The sequence below is a fragment of the Pyrus communis genome, chromosome 1 (assembly GCF_963583255.1).
Source record: "Pyrus communis chromosome 1, drPyrComm1.1, whole genome shotgun sequence".
Taxonomy (NCBI): Eukaryota; Viridiplantae; Streptophyta; class Magnoliopsida; order Rosales; family Rosaceae; genus Pyrus; species Pyrus communis.
The window spans coordinates 42,350,633-42,369,184 of record NC_084803.1 but is presented as its reverse complement, the minus strand read 5'-3'; the positions used below and the strand labels follow the sequence as shown (position 1 = coordinate 42,369,184).

General features: G+C 37.6%; 2 protein-coding genes across 3 annotated transcripts; both read left to right on the top strand.

The window, feature by feature from the left end:
- Window positions 1–2,077: 2,077 nt before the first annotated feature.
- LOC137728191 (uncharacterized) lies at window positions 2,078–3,290 on the top strand. The gene is made up of 2 exons (XM_068467056.1): window positions 2,078–3,184; window positions 3,267–3,290. The coding sequence occupies exons 1-2, from the start codon at window positions 2,078–2,080 to the stop codon at window positions 3,288–3,290; spliced, it is 1,131 nt and encodes a 376-aa protein (XP_068323157.1).
- A 7,287-nt stretch (window positions 3,291–10,577) lies between these two features.
- Window positions 10,578–16,100, top strand: LOC137743280 (protein EI24 homolog). Of its 2 annotated transcripts, none has more exons than XM_068483158.1 (11): window positions 10,578–10,784; window positions 10,986–11,051; window positions 12,732–12,882; window positions 13,224–13,276; window positions 13,589–13,702; window positions 13,840–13,903; window positions 14,088–14,152; window positions 14,266–14,348; window positions 14,944–15,020; window positions 15,119–15,234; window positions 15,654–16,100. In XM_068483158.1, the coding sequence occupies exons 1-11, from the start codon at window positions 10,663–10,665 to the stop codon at window positions 15,718–15,720; spliced, it is 978 nt and encodes a 325-aa protein (XP_068339259.1). In that variant the 5' UTR covers window positions 10,578–10,662; the 3' UTR covers window positions 15,721–16,100. The 2 variants fall into 2 exon arrangements, with proteins under 2 accessions (XP_068339259.1, XP_068339253.1); XM_068483152.1 differs by having other exon boundaries at window positions 14,088–14,173.
- The last annotated feature ends 2,452 nt before the right edge of the window (window positions 16,101–18,552 follow it).

The window sequence follows — 18,552 nt, the reverse complement described above, 5'->3', positions numbered from 1 at the left end:
ATTGGCTGCATAGTCTTATGGATGATGGTTGGGTATGGCATGAAGACCGTAAGGAAATGGAAGATGTGGTGGTATCCTATTTTTCCACCTTATTTACTTCCAATGGTGCTGCTAATTTCGAAGATATTTTATGTAATATCACACCTTCGGTAATAGAGGAGATGAACAACGACCTTGGGAGGCCTATCACGGATGAGAAGTGTGCAGTCTTCCAAATGCATTCCACCAAAGCACCTGAACCCGATGGTATGTCTCCCGGGTTTTATCAAAAACACTGGGGGATTGTAGGTCTTGATGTGTGTAATGGAATCCGTGCTATGGTTTTATCAGGGCAAATCCTAAGGAAGTTGACATAACCTTATAAGCCTGTGTAATGTTCTTTATAAAATTATGGTGAAGGTATTAACAAATAGACTGAAGCTAATTCTTCCCCATATCATATCTCCCACCCAGAATGCTTTTATTTCGGGGCGGTTGATTTCCGAATATTATTTAGTTGCCGCGGAAGTTGCTCATTATATGGATAAACGGTCCTCGGGGTTGAATGGGCTTATGGCATTGAAGGTGGACATTAGGTAATTCACCAACATGAATGAACACGTTTATCAACATTTAGGTAATAAACCAATTAACAACTTCCATGTCCTTTAGTTTCTAAAACTTTATCTACAAATTTAGTCTCCCTAGCATTACTCAAATTTGCAAACTAAATGATGTGTCACCAATAAGAAATAAGCATGTTTATCAACGTTTAAGTAATAATCCAATCATCAACTTTCAATTCATTTAGTTTTTAACATTTAGTCTAAAAATTTAGTCTCGCTAAAGTTGAATGGCGATCTGGTAGGGTATGTGCATCCCATAAGGGGAATTCGACAAGGGGATCCTTTATGCCCTTATTTATTTGTTACATGTGCCGAGGGCCTCTCGGCTCTCCTTACGTAGGCAAAATCCAATGGGGATCTGCAAGGTATCAAGGTGTGTTGCCTAGCTCCGAGTATTCAACATCTGTTCTTTGCAAATGACAGCTTTCTTTTCGCTCGGGGTACGCTCAATGAGTGCCAGAATATTAGGAAGGTATTGCGTGCGTATGAATTAGCATCCAGACAAGCAGTGACCTTTGAAAAGAGTTGTGTCTCTTTTAGTCCCAATCTCACAAATTATGAAAGCAACTACTTGTTGACTGTCTTGGTGTGAGGAGAGCGAACCTTCATGATAAGTATTTGGGATTACCAGTGCTAGTCAGGAAGTCGAAGAAGGAAACTTTTTCGTATGTGAAGATCGGCTTTGGAAAAAAACTACAGAGTTGGTGTGGTGGCTTATTGAGTTGCGTGGGGCGAGAATTGTTAGTGAAAATAGTGGCACAAGCCTTGCCTATGTATTCTATGCAATGTTTTCTTCTTCCCAAATTCTTATGTGAAGAATTAAACATGATGATTGCAAAATTTTGGTAGAGTGGTGATCCGGGCAAGCGGAAAATCCATTGGCTCAATTGGCGTCACTTATGCAAGCCTAAACACGAAAGAGGTCTTGGTTTAAGGGATTTCTATGCTTTTAACCTTGCCTTATTGTCGAAACAAGGATGGCGTTTCTCTCAACAACCTGACTTTTTTGCCTATTATGTTTTCAAACCCGCTACTTTCATATAACCGACTTTCTGGGTGCTCAGGTCAATGCCAATGGATCGTATATTTGGAAGAGTATTATTGGAAGAAAGCATGGGTGTATGTATGGTGCATTTGCTGTCATAGTTGTCATAGTGGTGACAGTTGTTGATTGTCCTCACCTTTAGTTGTAGGTAAAGCATAAATCAAGGAAGTACTTTTCCATGTTTTCTGCTTTACTTTTCCATGTTTTCTGCTTTGCTTTTCCTTTCTTTCTGCTTTGCTTTTCCTTGTTTTCGGCTTCTGTTTCTTTTCCTTTCTTCCGCTCATTTATATGAGCTTTCCTTGTACTTGGTTTCACATAATACAAAATATAGACATCAAAATTCAATATGGTATCAGAGCAGTGACCCTAACCGGCCTGTCTCTGTTGTGTTCTCTTGACAGATTTGTGAGTTTCTTGTCCTTCAATCATGGTTGAAGAAAGCTTAGTAAATTTGGAAGGAGACGGCTTTCATGCTACTCCACCATCACCACACTCAGATATTGATATCAACCCAAATCAACGTCTTAGTTCTGTCTTGCTAAATGAGTTTAACTATCTTCCATGGGAGAGAGCATTTTCTCTTGCTCTGGGAGGACGATCAAAGCTTGGTTATGTTAATGGTGCTATTCCAATGCCTGAGACTACCTCACCGGAGTATGATGCTTGGCTATGCAAAGACCAGTTGGTCATGTCGTGGCTACTCAATTCCATGGATCGTAAGATTGCAGAAATTTTTAGCTATGTTGAATCCTCCATGACTCTTTGGAAAAATCTCAAGGAAATGTATGGAAATCAGAACAATGCGGCTAGAGTGTTTCAGTTAAAGAAGGACATTGCTGGTTTGCAACAGGAAGGGAAGCCATTTGTGCAACATCTTGGAAAGCTGACCACTATGTGGAACGAGCTGAATGTGTATCGACCACACACCATCGACGCTGCTGTGCTAACTAAAAGAGCCGAGGAAGACAAAATATTCCAACTCCTAGCAAGCCTGAGCCCTGAATTCGAAGATCTTCGAAGCCATATCCTCATGAATCCCGACCTGCCTTCTTTTTCAAGTGTGTGTGCCACAATTCAAAGAGAAGAGGTTCGAAGGAAAGTCATGACCTTAGACATGAAGGCAAATATACCAGAAGCTAGGGCTTACTTCTCTAACCAAAAACTTGGTGAGGAGAGAGGCTACAAAGGAAAGAAAACTGGCTTAAAATGTAGCCATTGTGATGCTGGTGGGCACTCAAGAGACCGATGCTGGATTCTTCATCCAGAGTTAAAACCAAAGTTTCCTAGGGATAACAAAGGTGTCTCGAAAGGCTCGTACAACCTTTCTTACAAGGCAAATCATGTTGCCACAACTTCTTCTGATGGAGAACTGAAGTTCACCACTAATCCAGCTGCACTGATCAACGAGTTTGCTATGTTTCTTCACAAGAAACAAGGTCTTGGAGATAGTGAAGGACCACTAAATCAGTGTGACAACAATCAAACTGCACTACTAAGACAGTTTGCTGGCTTCCTGGCTGGAAATGAAGGCGTGGTACAAAGGGACATCCCAGGTATCTTACACTCCTTCTCAACTGCTCTCAACATTGGTAATGTGCATGATTATTGGATTATAGATTCTGGAGCCACTGATCATATGACTAACAAGTCTACAAACTTGCATAAATTTGAAAAATTTTCTATTCCATCTCAAGTGTCAGTTGCCAATGGAAAAAATGCTATGGTTGTGGGAAAAGGAAAAATACATTTGATCTCAAGTGATGTCGAGTCTGAGGCTCTTTATGTTCCCTCATTCCCTTTTCAACTTTTATCTGTTAGCAAGATCACAAACTCATTAAATTGTCTTGCCATTTTCTCTCCCAAAAATGTGATCTTTCAGGATGTAGTCACCAAGAAGACGATTGGTGAAGGATTTTTCTTAAATGGTCTCTACTATCTTTCCAAGCATATTCAAGTTCCCAAGGTTTTTCAAGTCACTTCAAGCTTAGCTCAAGAACAACAACTTTGGCACCAACGTCTAGCACATCCTTCTGAAAAAGTTCTATCCACCTTGTTCCCAAATATGTGCAAAGTTACAAGTCCTTGTGATGTTTGTCATTTTTCTAAGTTTACTAGATTACCATTTACTTCCTCTTTGTCTAGGGCTAGTAACCCTTTTGAAATCGTGCATTCCGATGTTTGGGGACCAACTATAGAGTCTTTTGATGGATACAAATATTTTGTAACTTTTGTGGATGATTTCACAAGGATTACTTGGTTGTATCTTTTGAAATTTAAAAGTGAAGTGATGGAAGTTTTTCAAGATTTTCATAGACTTGTGGCCACCCAATTTGCTTTAAAAATTCATATTTTACGATCAGATAACGGCACAGAATATATGTCTCATAACATGTCACACTACTTGAGCACGCATGGTATATTACACCAAACAAGCTGTGTTGGAACACCTCAACAAAATGGGGTGGCCGAGAGGAAGAATAGAGATCTACTTGAGAAGACTAGAGCTCTTATGTTTCACATGAATGTGCCTAAGAAGTTTTGGTCTCAAGGAGTCCTTACTGCGGCATATCTCATCAATAGATTGCCTAGTAAAGTGTTGAATTTTAAATCACCTTATGAGGTCTTGAAAAATAGAAAGATCAACTTTTCCCATTTGAGAGTCTTTGGGTGTACATGCTTTGTTCACATTCAAACTCAAAATCGTGACAAGCTAGACCCAAGGGCTGCCAAATGTGTCTTTCTAGGTTATTCATCTACCCAAAAAGGTTACAAGTGCTATAATTCAACAACTAAAAAAATGGTTGTTTCAAGGGATGTTAAATTTGAAGAACATGTTCCTTACTTCTCACAATCACTGGATTACTCTAGACAGGGGGAGCATTTGATGGACTTATTTCCTTTTCCATATCCAAATGGAGAAGATGCAACATGCACTCCTAGTGATCATGTGCCGGATGATGTTAACCTTCACTCGGTGGAACACCTTGAAGATGAAAACCCTTCCTCATCGGAGATTCACACTGCACCCTCCAGTGATCCTTCCAACCATGATGTTGTTCAAATACCTGTAGTTCAATCTCCTACAGTTCGTCGCAATCCTGCACGAGAAAGGAAACTTCCATCCAAGTTGCATGATTATGTGACCTACACTGCCAGATATCCCGTGACTGATGTTATTGATTATAGCAAAGTCTCATCTTCTTTTGCTACATTCCTAAGTGCCATTAATGAAGCTCGAGAACCTCAAATTTTTCAAGAAGCCAATCTTCACAGTGAGTGGAGAAATGCTATGGCAGATGAGCTTCAAGCCCTCCATGAAAATAACACATGGACTATAGTGAAACTTCCAAAAGGAAAGAAGGCAGTGGGGAGTCGTTGGGTGTACAAAACTAAGTTTCATTCAGATGGCACAATCGAAAGGAATAAGGCTCGCTTGGTTGCTCGAGGTTTTACACAAACCTATGACGTCGATTATAAAGAGACATTTGCTCCGGTGGCAAAAATGAACACTGTTAGAGTATTGTTGTCGGTTGCAATTAACAATGCATGGCCTCTCTTTCAAATGGATGTTAAAAATGCTTTCCTGCATGGTGAATTTGAAGAAGAGGTTTACATGAAGCTACCCCCAGGTTATCCTCAATCAAACAATCCAGAAATGGTGTGCAAACTCCATAAATCCATTTATGGTCTCAAGCAAAGTCCACGTGCATGGTATGCCAAGCTCAGTCATGTTCTGGAAAGGGTTGGTTTTTATCGAAGTATTGCGGATTCTTCCCTATTTGTTCGTTCCAGCTTAGTGGGTAAACTAGTTGTGCTCATTTATGTTGATGATCTAATTGTGACAGGTGATAATATGTCTAAGATTAATGCTCTTAAACAGTATCTCAACAACAAGTTTGCTATCAAGGATCTTGGCACTCTCAAATACTTTCTGGGCATCGAGATGGCACACTTTCACAAGGGTTTCTTCCTCAACCAACACAAGTATGTCATGGATCTTCTTCACGAAGCAAAAATGACAGATTGCAAGCCTGCTCGTACCCCATTGGATAGCAACTTGAAGCTAAAAACTCACGGTGATCCAGTTCCCAATTTAAGTTACTATCAAAGAATGGTTGGCAAACTCATTTATCTGACTATCACACGTCCTGATATATCATATGCTGTCAGCATTGTTAGCCAGTTTATGCACTCTCCAAGCATGGATCATTTGAAGATTGTTCATCGTGTGCTACGTTATCTTAAGGGTTCCATTGGTAGAGGAATTCTTATGCGCAACAATAGTCACACTCAGATCTCAGGCTATACCGATGCTGACTGGGCAGGCAATTCTCTCGATCGCAAGTCTACCACTGGGTTTTGTACTTTTGTGGGAGGCAACCTAGTTACCTGGAAAAGCAAGAAACAAAGTGTTGTTGCACGCTCTAGTGCAGAGGCAGAGTATCGTGCTATGGCGTCCACTGCTTGTGAACTTATTTGGCTCAAAAGCCTTCTGTTGACTTTAGGTTTTCCTCATCAACAACCCATGTCCCTACACTGTGATAATCAGGCCGCGATGCACATTGCATCGAATCCTGTATTCCATGAGCGAACTAAACATATTGAAGTTGATTGTCACTACGTCAGAAATCAAGTTCAGTCCAAGGTGATCGACACTCACTACACGCGCAGTCATGATCAACTTGCGGATATTTTCACAAAAGGATTACCCTCTGCTGATTTTCAACATCTTTTGTTCAAGCTTGGATCAATTAATCCCTTTGATCCAGCTTGAGGGGGAGTATTGGAAGAAAGCATGGGTGTATGTATGGTACATTGGCTGTCATAGTGATGACAGTTGTTGATTGTCCTCACCTTTAGTTGTAGGTAAAGCATAAATCAAGGAAGTACTTTTCCATGTTTTCTGCTTTACTTTTCCATGTTTTCTGCTTTGCTTTTCCTTTCTTGCTGCTTTGCTTTTCCTTGTTTTCGGCTTCTGTTTCTTTTCCTTTCTTCCGCTCATTTATATGAGCTTTCCTTGTACTTGGTTTCACATAATACAAAATATAGACATTCAAAATTCAATAAGTATTGTTGCTGAGCTGCCGGTGATACATAAAGGGCATCGGTGGCAGTTGGGTGATATGTAGAATATCAGAATTTGGCAAGATAATTGGTTGCCAAGAAACTCCTACTTTCGAATTTTGAGTCCACCGTTGGAGTACGAGGATTCTGAGGCCACAGTGGATAATCTCTTCCTTGCTGACTTGTGACAATGATATTTTGAGCTGCTGCATGATTTATTTTCTGAGGAGGAAATGGAACTAATTGTCAACCTTCCCCTCAGTATGCGTTCGGTTGTGGATTGTCGAATTTGGCATTATGAACGCAATGGGAAGTTCTAAGTCCGAAGTGCCTACCATGTGGCACGTGGAGTCATTCCTTCAGTTGGGGATGGCGCATGTGCTTCTTCTTATTCGTCTGATGATGGAAGGGAATAGTTATGGAAGAGATGATGGAAGGGAATAGTTATGGAAGAAATTATGGAATGCATGTGTTTCTGGGAAGGTCAAGATTTGTGTTTGGCGTGCATGTTTGGACTCTCTTCCCATAAGATCGAACCTTACAAAGAGGTGAGTGGCTGTGGATAATTTATGTGGTTTTTGTGGTTCACATGGTGAATCGACAGAACATTTACTAAGGTATTGCAGCATGGCGAAGGTGGTTTAGTTTGGTGGTTTGGAACTCAGGCTTGAGGATGGCAACACTCAACAACTTATGCAATGGTTACTACAAATTGATATGCACTTTCCACCTCGGTCTTTGACTTTTGTTTGATGACCTTACGGATGCTGTGGAAGAATAGAAATGATGCTATTTGACATGGATCTTTTTTTTTTTTCGCCACAAGAGATGGTGTTTCTAGCAGAGCGTTGGCTGCAGAAGTATCAAAAATGGCATAATCTGTTGCGAGGAAGTCAAACCGTACCCCCAGAAGTGGAGAAAACTTGATGTAGATTGGGTTAAATGTAACTTTGATGGGGCATGGATTCAACAAGGTTTACGGGGCCACTTTGGTATTGTTCTTCGGGATCACATGGGGGAGTTCATCGCTGCTGCTGCTTGTACCATTGGAAGGACACGCTCTGCTTTCCACGCTGAGCTCTTTGCTGCCCGTCAAGCTGTTTTGTTGGCCCAGGCTTATTGCCCAGTTGGTAAGAGTGTAGTATTCGAAGGAGACTCGATTATGGTATTGGCTGCCATGAAGGGTCAGGATGAAGATTGTTCACCTTTTGGTCCTATTATCAATGACCTTTGCTATTTACTCAAAACCTTGCCTCAGTTGTTGTTAAACCACGTTCAACAGGAAAGTATCTCGGCAGCGCATCGCCTTGCTCGAGTGGGAATTGGCAGTAATCAACAGTGTATGTGGTTTGAAGAACCCCCTGATTTGCTTAGGGATATTTTGCCCATGTATTGTCATTTGAGGATAAGTTTTATTGTTGTGCAGGACACTCTTTTTTCTTCGACCGGGTTGAAAGCTTTGGCAAGGTTTTATCGAGGCCTATAATGCACACTATCTTCAGTTTGTACGTTTTCTGATTTGCTCAATAAATATCATACTTTCTTAAAAAAAAAATATATATATATATACAAGCGAATTACTACTTTTAACTCACACTAGGCCCTGGAAGGACCGAGAAGGGAAAAAGTTTAAACCCAAAACAAAATAGATAGTTGAAAATGGAGGCCCAACAGTAATAATTAGGCGATACACACACACACACAAGGCATTGGCATGTTTTAGGAAAAATCCAGAATTCAAATTTAAAACTTTGACCACTCTTCCACATAACCAGACTTTCCATTTTAGTGGTGATTAGTCATTTTACCTTTCTCAACAATTATGCATAACCACCATATGCATGAAGAAGTCAAGAGCTTGTGAAGTCATTTAAATCTCTAGTCCTTATGAAGTCATTCTAAATGATAAAGAGGTCAAGAGCTTCGTGGCAATCGAAATGATAAGGAGACTCAATTGTATGACTTAGCGCAATTTGGTTTTTATCACAAGTAACTAATGAACTATTATACACAAGAGCACACAAAAATATGTTTAGAAATACATATATGTATAAATGTGTGTGTGTGTGCGCGCGCGCGCATATCATCAGGTGTCACCAAGGCACAAAGCGATCCATAAGCAAACACACAGTGTCCTCTGAACGCGAAGAAGAGTCCAAGTCCCTCTGGGTCTGAACCATCCTGCAGCTGTTCTCCTTTCGTGCTTGCTTAAACTCTCGTTGTTCTTGCTGCTGTTGTTCGGCGTGTACGGCTTTCGATGACAACACCAATCGCTTCTTAGCACCTACCTTCTCTTTCAGTTTACTCAGCTCGCTCATCCATGCCTCTACCACTGCAGCCATACTTTTGAATTACTTGAATGCTTGAAATATGCTGCCTACTTTGCTGTATTGGTTTTCTGGTTTATTAAAGCTAATAAGGAGAGCTGGCTGTATGCCTCTAGGGTTTATATACAAGAAGAAGTCGTGGCCTTCCTGTGGTTTGGAAGAAAAATCACTGTGTGCCACGGCCGTTGGATATACGGTCGCACACAGGGTATAAATTTAGGGATATACGATGGGGGTAGAGACAGAGCGGAGACGTGGGGTATAGGGGTTCAACTAGTGAATGAAAAGCCAAAAGCCATCCCAGTGGGCGCACAGAACTTGCTGTCGATTAGATTGTGGGCGTCTTTGCAATTGACATATTATTAAATGTGATGCTAGGAATACTGAATTTGTAAATAAAACTTTAGAAACTAAATGATTGGAAGTTGATAACTAAATAGTTATTTAAGCGTTGATAAATGTGCTCATTCCGATTGGTAATACATCATTCAGTTTGTAAAATTTTGTTTCTCTAACATTATCCTATTACTATTCATCAAGTCTTAGGTTTGATTCTTGTCAAAGGTGAATTTAAACCACATTACTACTAGTTCATTGTTAGGCTAGTCTACTTCATTATCTCTTAGTGTAGAAAATATCGTTCGGTTAACAAAAAAAAAAAAAAAAATTCTTTTAGGGCAACTCTAATGGTTGGGGGTTAAAACCTAACTTTCTAGTTCAGAAAATTTATATTCTAACCCAAAAATAGATTTATTTTCCAGTGATTTTAGCTTAAAATTTTAGTTCGAAATTATTAAAAAATGAATTTGGCCTAAATTTTTTTTTCCGGTAACTTCTAAAAAAATTAAATGTCATATAGATTATCCTAATTTATTTTTATAAACATTTTAACCTAAAAATATTTAGATTCCAATATATTATGAAAAATAATTGAACTGCATGAAACATGAAAGTGATGGAACAACCATTCGTAAACACTACCACCTCCCTTTCGATTGGTGTTGGAGTTGGAAATGAACTTCTCAATGATTTTAACCCATAAGACCTTTTTATTTTGATTTGTGCTGATGATACCATCTTCATTAATAGAAACTCATGCCAATCACAACACAATATCTTTATCATAAGATTTTTTTATTATTTTGAATTGTGCTGGTTCTCCACTGAAACTTCCAAGTTATTCCATGCATGAAACTCATGGAAAATATGTGCGTGAATTGATATGTGTACCACAAGTGTTGTAAACAAAAGTGTATTGCCTGCTAATTTGTGTCCTTATTTTTATCTACTACACAGACAACACATGCTTCTTGTTTTTTTTTTTTTTTTTTTTTTTTTTCCCCTTTTCTGTGGTAAATCAAACTTCTGGGGGTTATTTTGATTAATTTTTGAAAGACAATGATCAAAACGTAAAACTAAAGAGTAAAGAGGGTGCAAGATGTAATTAACGTTTTCCAATTGTTGGTGGCACCAAATAATGATTCCTGACGCGCACCGTAAATAAGAATATACCTTCTCCTCCCGGTTCTCCTAAGAACAGAAGGCCCTCCGTCCTCCGTCACAGTCAGAGTCACAGTCACAGCAGAAAACTAATTCATCGGTCTACTTAATTCTGAGAAGAATGGAAGCTACGAAGCCATGGATAAACGCTTTCAGAGAAAAATCAAAGCAAGCCACGCTGCTTTGGCTCGAGGGCTTCCGAGAGGCCTGCTGCCTTCATCGCGTCCTCATCCTCTGCCACCGGTCTCTCTCTCTCTCTCCCCTCTCTCCTCTATCTCCAATAATTACTTCAATCGCACGCTTTAATTATTTTGATTAATTTCGGTTCAATTGCCTTTACTTTTTGTTTGGTTGCCGAGAAAACGGAACAAGCAAGAGAAGAAAATTCGCTTTGTTTTGCATAATTAACATTTGATTTATTATCTTTAATTTTTTTTATGGCAGGTCGAGAAAGCTTATGATACGAACAGGACAGTGTTTTCTATTAAACGGCTTCATTTTCTTAGGAAGGTCACTCTCTCTCTCTCTCTCTCTCTCTCTCTCTCTCTCTCTCTCTCTCTCTCTCTCTCTCTCTCCCTCCCTCTGATGAGTCATGAAGACATTGCAATGACACAAGGATTGGCTATAAATCTGCGAGATTTCGTTGTGCTTTGCTCGTATTTTTCGACAGTTCAATTTTTTCTGTTGATTATGATGTTCTAGAGTAGTCGTATAGTATATTTTCATATACATCTTCCAATTTTTCTTGTTTTTTTGTGCCCCCTTCCGAGTGGTTTTTAGACCGTAGAAGTTCACGTTGATTGTTTTGGCGAAGTTTTTGGGTGCTCAATATAAGATGCAAATCCGGTTTTGTTGATCTTTCTGTGAGGTGTGAAAAATGTGAAGAACTACTTAAAATAACCACCTTTAAATGATTATATTAAGGTTGAGAAAGTTTGTAGCAATCCCTCGAAGTATTCTACAAAGATGAGCAACTAGTATTCAAATTTGGATCTTGCATTCTTTCTATTTCATCTGGTGAGGATGGAAAGATGTGAATTTAGGATGGACAAAGGGAAGAAAATCGAGGTTCCTTGTACTAAGATGGACTTAGGTCTACGGAAAATAATTGTATGTGGAAGCTATGAATAATGTTGATCAAACTTCAAAGTAGAGGGATTAGAATGATAGAAGAAAAGGTGCGCTTTATCTGATTGTTTGTTACTCTGACACTTTTGTCTTTCATACTAAGAAAAGCTTAAGAGAAGTTTGGTGTTCAATGCATTATACACCCATTGTTAATCGTCCCTTCTTTGATAATGGACTGTGGATAATCAAGGGAATGGTGTTTTCAAGCAGTTTATGTTTTTTTCACCCGTTGGACCCACAAAATTTTAAAAATGCCTGATTTTTTTTTTTTAATTGAACACTGGACATAAATCATTACAATAATCAACTACCTTCCCGTCCCAACTGTTGTGGAAATGACGTGTGGTATATTTTCTGATTCTTGAAGAACTACTCTAAACAAGAAAATTTAAAAAAACACTAAACAATAAAACATACTCAATTTGGATGGTAAATGATTAATTTTGGTTCTTAAGAAATTTTATAATGCTTTTAGGTAATGTTATTTTCTTTTATGATCCTGGTTGATTACTTGTCCACTTTACTCTCTCTTGTTTCACAACTTTTAATTCTTCTAGTAATCCCCTTTAGGGCTTATTTGACCCTCTGAGTTAGTTTCTTTGTGTTGCTGCATTCAAGAAATCAATATTTTAGCTTTCCTATGTTTTCCAAGACCACATTGGTGAAGAGAGTGCTTTTGACATCAAAGTGAACTAGACTGAATGAACTTGATTAACGCGTTGATATAGCCAATTTCTTTTGCCTAATATTATTGAGGTTTAAATGAATCAGTTAAATTAATGATTTTATAGTTTGGCTCAACTTTTCTATCTATATAGGCCTAGTTATTTCTTTTCCTGCTGAAGTTGGACTCTTATTACTTTTACTCTCGATGCTGTCAAGCTTTTAGATGCTTATATCTGGTTATCTTAGTTTCCATTTCCCAGTATTACCTCTACATAGACATCACATAACGTAGAAGCTACGTATAAAAGTGCTTTCAGTGTTTTGCTGGACAAAGTGCATTCTAAATCTGCATGTGTTAGTATTGACATTCAAATTCCTTATTCTGTCTCTTTGCAGTATAATTATCCTTAACTCAGTCATCATCCCAACTCTACACTGGATATTACCTGATAGATGCCCAGAATATAGTTCTCAAGAACTCTGCTCATTTGTTGGTACATTGAAATTTTATTCCGTCTTGCGGCATGGACTCGTACAACTCTTTTATGTAAGTATGCAGCCAATTTAAGATCCTCACTTTGTGCATGGATGGCATTCTATTGAATATTTCTTAGTGGCAAAATGGATGAATATGCATTTTTTGTGTAATGTTTTGCCTCATTAAGTTTTGTAATCTTCGTGATATGGCTAAAGAAAGTGTATGCGTCATGTAATATTGGATGTTTAATTCTCTGTTTCTGATTATTGTACTGGTATGTAATCTTGGTTTGTTTGTTATCTTACAAAATATTTCTTTATCACTATAGATGCCTGAATTACTGAAGGGATTCAATTCCTTTCTCAATTCACGGAATACATAATTTTCATTTATTTATTTTTGCTTTGCAGATAACTTGGTTCTACCCACTGTACGTATTCAGCATTATCCTGAGCAACCTCTGGTACTACCAAATTATCCCCTTTTGCTTAATTGTTTTACCCCTACGTTATTTACTTGATTCTGTTTTAACTACCATAGGTATGAACTGAGCCCAGGTAGGGTATACATCTATTTCTTGCAATGCAGAATGTTTAAAGTTCTGGAGGTCACTATGATCCTTTAGTGGTTATCAGGATTGGAGTGACAATAGTTTTTAATGTATGATATTTTGTTTAAAGTTCTGCATGTCTTGACATTTCCACTTCCTGATGCCTTTCTTTTTCCAATTTCTACTATGTGATTATCCAAATCTACAATTTTATTTTAACTAAAGGTACAATGACATTGCTAAGTATGGATTTTCTGCAATGGGGAGATCCGCGCCAACCACATTGGATACTGTCAGACAAAATGATGTTGGTTTGGAAAGACCTGCTGGCGTAGAAGGGTAATTAACTTATTCTTAAATAGAGCTTAAGTTTTTTATTATTGTTATTGTTTTATATATTTATTATTTCAGACATTTCTTGTTGAATAGATATTTATGTATCTCATGAGTTGTGTATGCATCTGTTTAATCTGCAGGGTCATGATTGGTATAGGAGAGCAGGTGTATTCAGTACTTCTTTTGACCTGTTTCTTCCTAGAGGTATAGATATCTTTTATTCTTTATTTATTTGGGTGTATGGATTCATAAAGGGAGGAACAGGATTTAGATTTCATACTTATTAGACTTAGAGAACGATAGAGAGAAAGGAGTTTATATTCAAATTGCAATATGCTCCATGGCTTATGTGCCACTTTTTGGATGACAGAATTGATGGCTTCTGCAGGTATATGTGACTGGATATATACCATATGTGGGGAAGGCAGTAAATTTTCTGCTTCTGTCCTGGATGTATGCCTATTACTGTTTCGAGTATGTGGTGCATGTACCTTTTTGGCTTAATATGTTGCACTCACTAATTGCCTAGATAAGTGTGTGCTAATGCACCTTTTGAACTCTTTTAGGTACAAATGGAATTTTTCTGAAGTTCGTCTTGAAAAAAGGCTGGATTTCTTTGAATCTAATTGGGCATTTTTTGCTGGTTTTGGTAAATATACTTCCATTCTGGGGTCATTTTTCAGTTCATACTTCATATGCATTTTTTCCCCTTCAAGTGAACGATTGTTTATCATGTACAGTTTCCTGGGCCACATTATACGCTGATTATTTCCACATGGAAAACTATACACCGATATAGATCTTCACTTAGAATTTTACTTTTGCAGCTACCTCATGACCCATGCTTGTGTAATCATAATTACCATAGCTGACACCTTTATCATGTGCCTTCAATTTTTTGTATGCGATCAGTTCTGTTTTCACTTATTTGAAAATCAACATGTGATCAACTGTATTCTATGCTTGATTTTGTTTGGTTTGAAAGAAAAAAAGGGATAATGGTTAAAGTACTAATTGTTTATTAATTTTTGGTAAATTAGGTTGCAAGCAAGACTAAAAGCAAAATAAATAAATAAAAACCGAGCACAAAGACAGTTATCTAATGGTGCCTCAAATTCCCTCTTGAAGTGCAATATTCTGACTTCAAGAGCATATCACATGGGAATATGTTCTAGATGTTTTTAGGTGCATAAACACATTTGTTTACATGTTTGGAGTTATTAACGTCCTCAATGGTTGTGCAGGGAGCCCTTGCGTTCTGCCTGTACTCTTTTTCTCACCTCTTGTGAGCTATGGATTTATGGCAATACTCTTTCCATTGGTATACTTTTCTTTTTATTTTGTTAGCAATTGACTCTTTACATGAAAGTTGACTGTGTTCTTGTTATTCACATATGTCGTAACCGTAGATGTTTCTAGTTTGTTTTGACAGCAACAGGTTCAGAGGCTGAGCAAGTTATTTCTTCTCAAAGGACAAAATGGGGAGGTGCTGGTTTGCGAAAGCTTCCAATATTTAATGTTGCAGATAAATTATCGTAAGCCCCTCATTGAATATGAAACTATGATCTCTGTGCTTAAAATGTGTTAATTCAAACTTGATTAAAAAAATAAAAATCCTAATTTCGTTATCATATATTGGATGGATATTGGAACATTTTCTGTTGAGCATATGCATTGAACTCCAAAAAATACGAACAGTTTGTCACCTTTCATGTGTCATGAGGCAGTGTTTGACATTGGTAGGACAGACTCAGTTATGCTTAAACCACGAAATTGGGGGGGGGGGGGGGGGGGTCCTCAAACTTAAAAACTGCTATTGTGATGAAATTATTGACAATATGTTCAATATTATATGGTTGGTCCTGAATTTGAGGAAGTAGCATTATTTGAGTTCTTATAGGGTCATGGAAAGCGACATTTCTATCTGTTTTGACGCTCGATTGATCCTGTACAGGATGCGGGTTTTGTCTCTGTTTCCCCTGGAATCTCAGGAATTGCTTCAAAAAAAGAAAGACCGCTAAGAAGTTTGGCTTAAAGTTTCTATATGGCCATAAAGTTTCTATTGTGCTTTCATATGTATGAGATGGTCCTAGTTCTTGAATTTTCCATTCAATCAACGAAGTCATCGATGCGTTGCGTTGCAGTTTTTATCTTATTGGTATGATAATAATTTCTTAAGTCATATGTGGTGTTTGGTGCCATCGGATGATCCATCTCCACGCAAATTTGTACATGATTTAAATGCAATGCTATTGCATCAAGATCGAGCCTCATTGGAAGTGTTTGACCGTTTCGTTCTGTATATTGTACATAGAAAGTAGATGTCGACCGAAGTTTATCAAATGTACAGAAATGGTATTTCATCAAAGACCAATTTCAGTGGTCAAATTTGATCAACATATTATGCAAACATGTCTCAGAAGTACTGCTACAACTTTTGTTACAACATGTCGCTTTCACAATTTGTTTATCGTGATTTCACCCATTGTTATGGAACTTTCATATGCAGTGCCCAATGGTAGGATTTGAGTTTGGATCCAATATTTAGGGTAGTGCTATTCACACGCTCCTATCAATTTTTTGCCGCCGGATTGAATGAATTCATGGTAAAACAAGGGTTTGTAGGAGTTAAAAATAAGTGTGAATAATATTATCCTAAATATAAGTTCCTCCACTCAAGTTCCCAATGAACAAATTTGATTATTTTATCATTATTGCTTTCATGAGTATGATAGCGTCATACCAGCTATGGTGGGGAGGGAAGACCTAAACTCAGAGCTTCAGGTGCAAGGTTAAATGATCTTATAGCCTACTAAAACTACAAGCCTCTTGCTTTAGTTAATATAGCTTAAATTGTGGAGATGAGGAGTCGAACTTGAGTGCACAAATGAGATCAAACTCGATTACCAATGTTATTTTTATAGTATTAATTTTGAAATATTCATTTTTTTATTTATTACAAAACGATATAATAACTCTGATAGTGTTAAGGGAAGTGAGGAGGATTTAAACTCGAGATAAACTGGGTTGAAAAAGAACACCCTATTTACCAACATGCATCATTAATTTGAAACATTACTTTTCCTTCCATATATATGCCAGGATTTTTTATCGTAAATAAGATGATCTAGAGTAAAGAATTCTCTGAATTTTTTAACCGTTAACTCTTTATTTAAAAATATGATAATTAAAATAAAACAATTGAAAATATCATGCATGCAATTATGCGAGAGATTTTTCAATATGTTTAGAACACAGGGCTGTACACCATATGTTAGGGTTAATTACACAAACATCCCCAGACGTTTTTTTGTGTTTTCACAAAACCCCCTCAGGTTCTCAACATATCACAAGCACCCCTTAACGTTTTAAAATCATTTCATCAACCTCCCTCCATGACAAAAAAAACCCTAGCAGTCATGACATAAGTTATGAAAATACAAAAATACCTTTACGAAGTTAAACTAGTGTTTGGCTACAAGTTTTAGTTAGACCTATCATTATTTAAAATAAATAAATAAATAAATAACCCTAATAGTTCTACCTTATAAAAACCTTTTTTCACAGCAGCGTGAACACAAATATCTCTCGTTGGTTGGTTTCTCCAACCCTTGTTGTTCTGATTGCTTGGCCTACACCTAATTAAGCTTCATTAATCAAGGTTGCTGAAATAAAGCAAAGAGCTACATTTGGCATGCATTTGAAGGTTGGTTTCATTAGGGACATGCTTTTATTCGTTATTTTTCCATAGTCTTGTTATAGTGTGGTTTCATTATTCTATTCTTCCCTCACCCAATGAAATCAGAAATGTCCTTTTAGAATTTTCATGTCATTGTATCAGAGTTTTGTGTGGTGTAATTTTTATTGTCTTGCAGCTCATGCTTTTGTGATGGTGTAATTTTGTATCTGATGTTGTATTTATTCTACTTTTTAAAGTGAGATTAGTTTAACAATATGGTAATGTTTGATATTGAGCTTCACTTTCAAAGCAACCCTACTCGAAAAAGCGTTAACGTTGACAGCGAGAAGTATTCCCTTATTGATTTGTATGATCATGTTTTCTCATTGTGCATTAATAAAGAGGATGATGGGCTGTATATGGAATTTTTGGTTGAGTTTAGGCACCCAAGTACTGGTGTGCTACAAGCTATAAAATCAAACAATGATATTAAAAGCATGTTTGAATTGCACATAAAGTTTGTGGTTGATTTGTATTTTGACATAGTTAATGAGGATGAGAACGAGGGTGAAGATAGTGATAGTAGTGGTGACGAGGGTCGAGTACCTGGAGATGTTGGTGAAGGAGAAAACGAGTTGTTCCCATTCACGGATGATGAGGACGACGATTTGGAACCTAATATAAATGGTGAAGATGTGGTTAATGGTAACGAATATGAGGATTACACATCCAAGGCTACTGATGATTATAGTATTGATGATTATGGACAAGATTTGGACAATGATGATGGGCTTTCTAATTATAATTCGTACTCCGATCATGACAAGGTAGTTAGTTCTGAGGATGAGGAAGAGGTTGACTATACGAGCGGGTTGAGTAAGAGGTTATACAGGGATTGCTCGTCAGGAAAGGTGGAGTTGAAGGATGGTCAAGTGTTTAATGATATTAAGCATTTCCGGAATACACTTCAAGACTAGGTTATACAAGAAGGATTCGAAATTCATCAAAAGAAGAATGAAAGAACTCGAGTTACTGCTGTTTGTAAGGTATGATTCATTTTCATACTATTTATAGTATACATGTTTAATATTATTGCTTTGCACTAGTGTATACTATTTATAGTATACACTTCAAGACTAGGTTATTTTTTAATTTTTTTTAATTTTTAACTCAG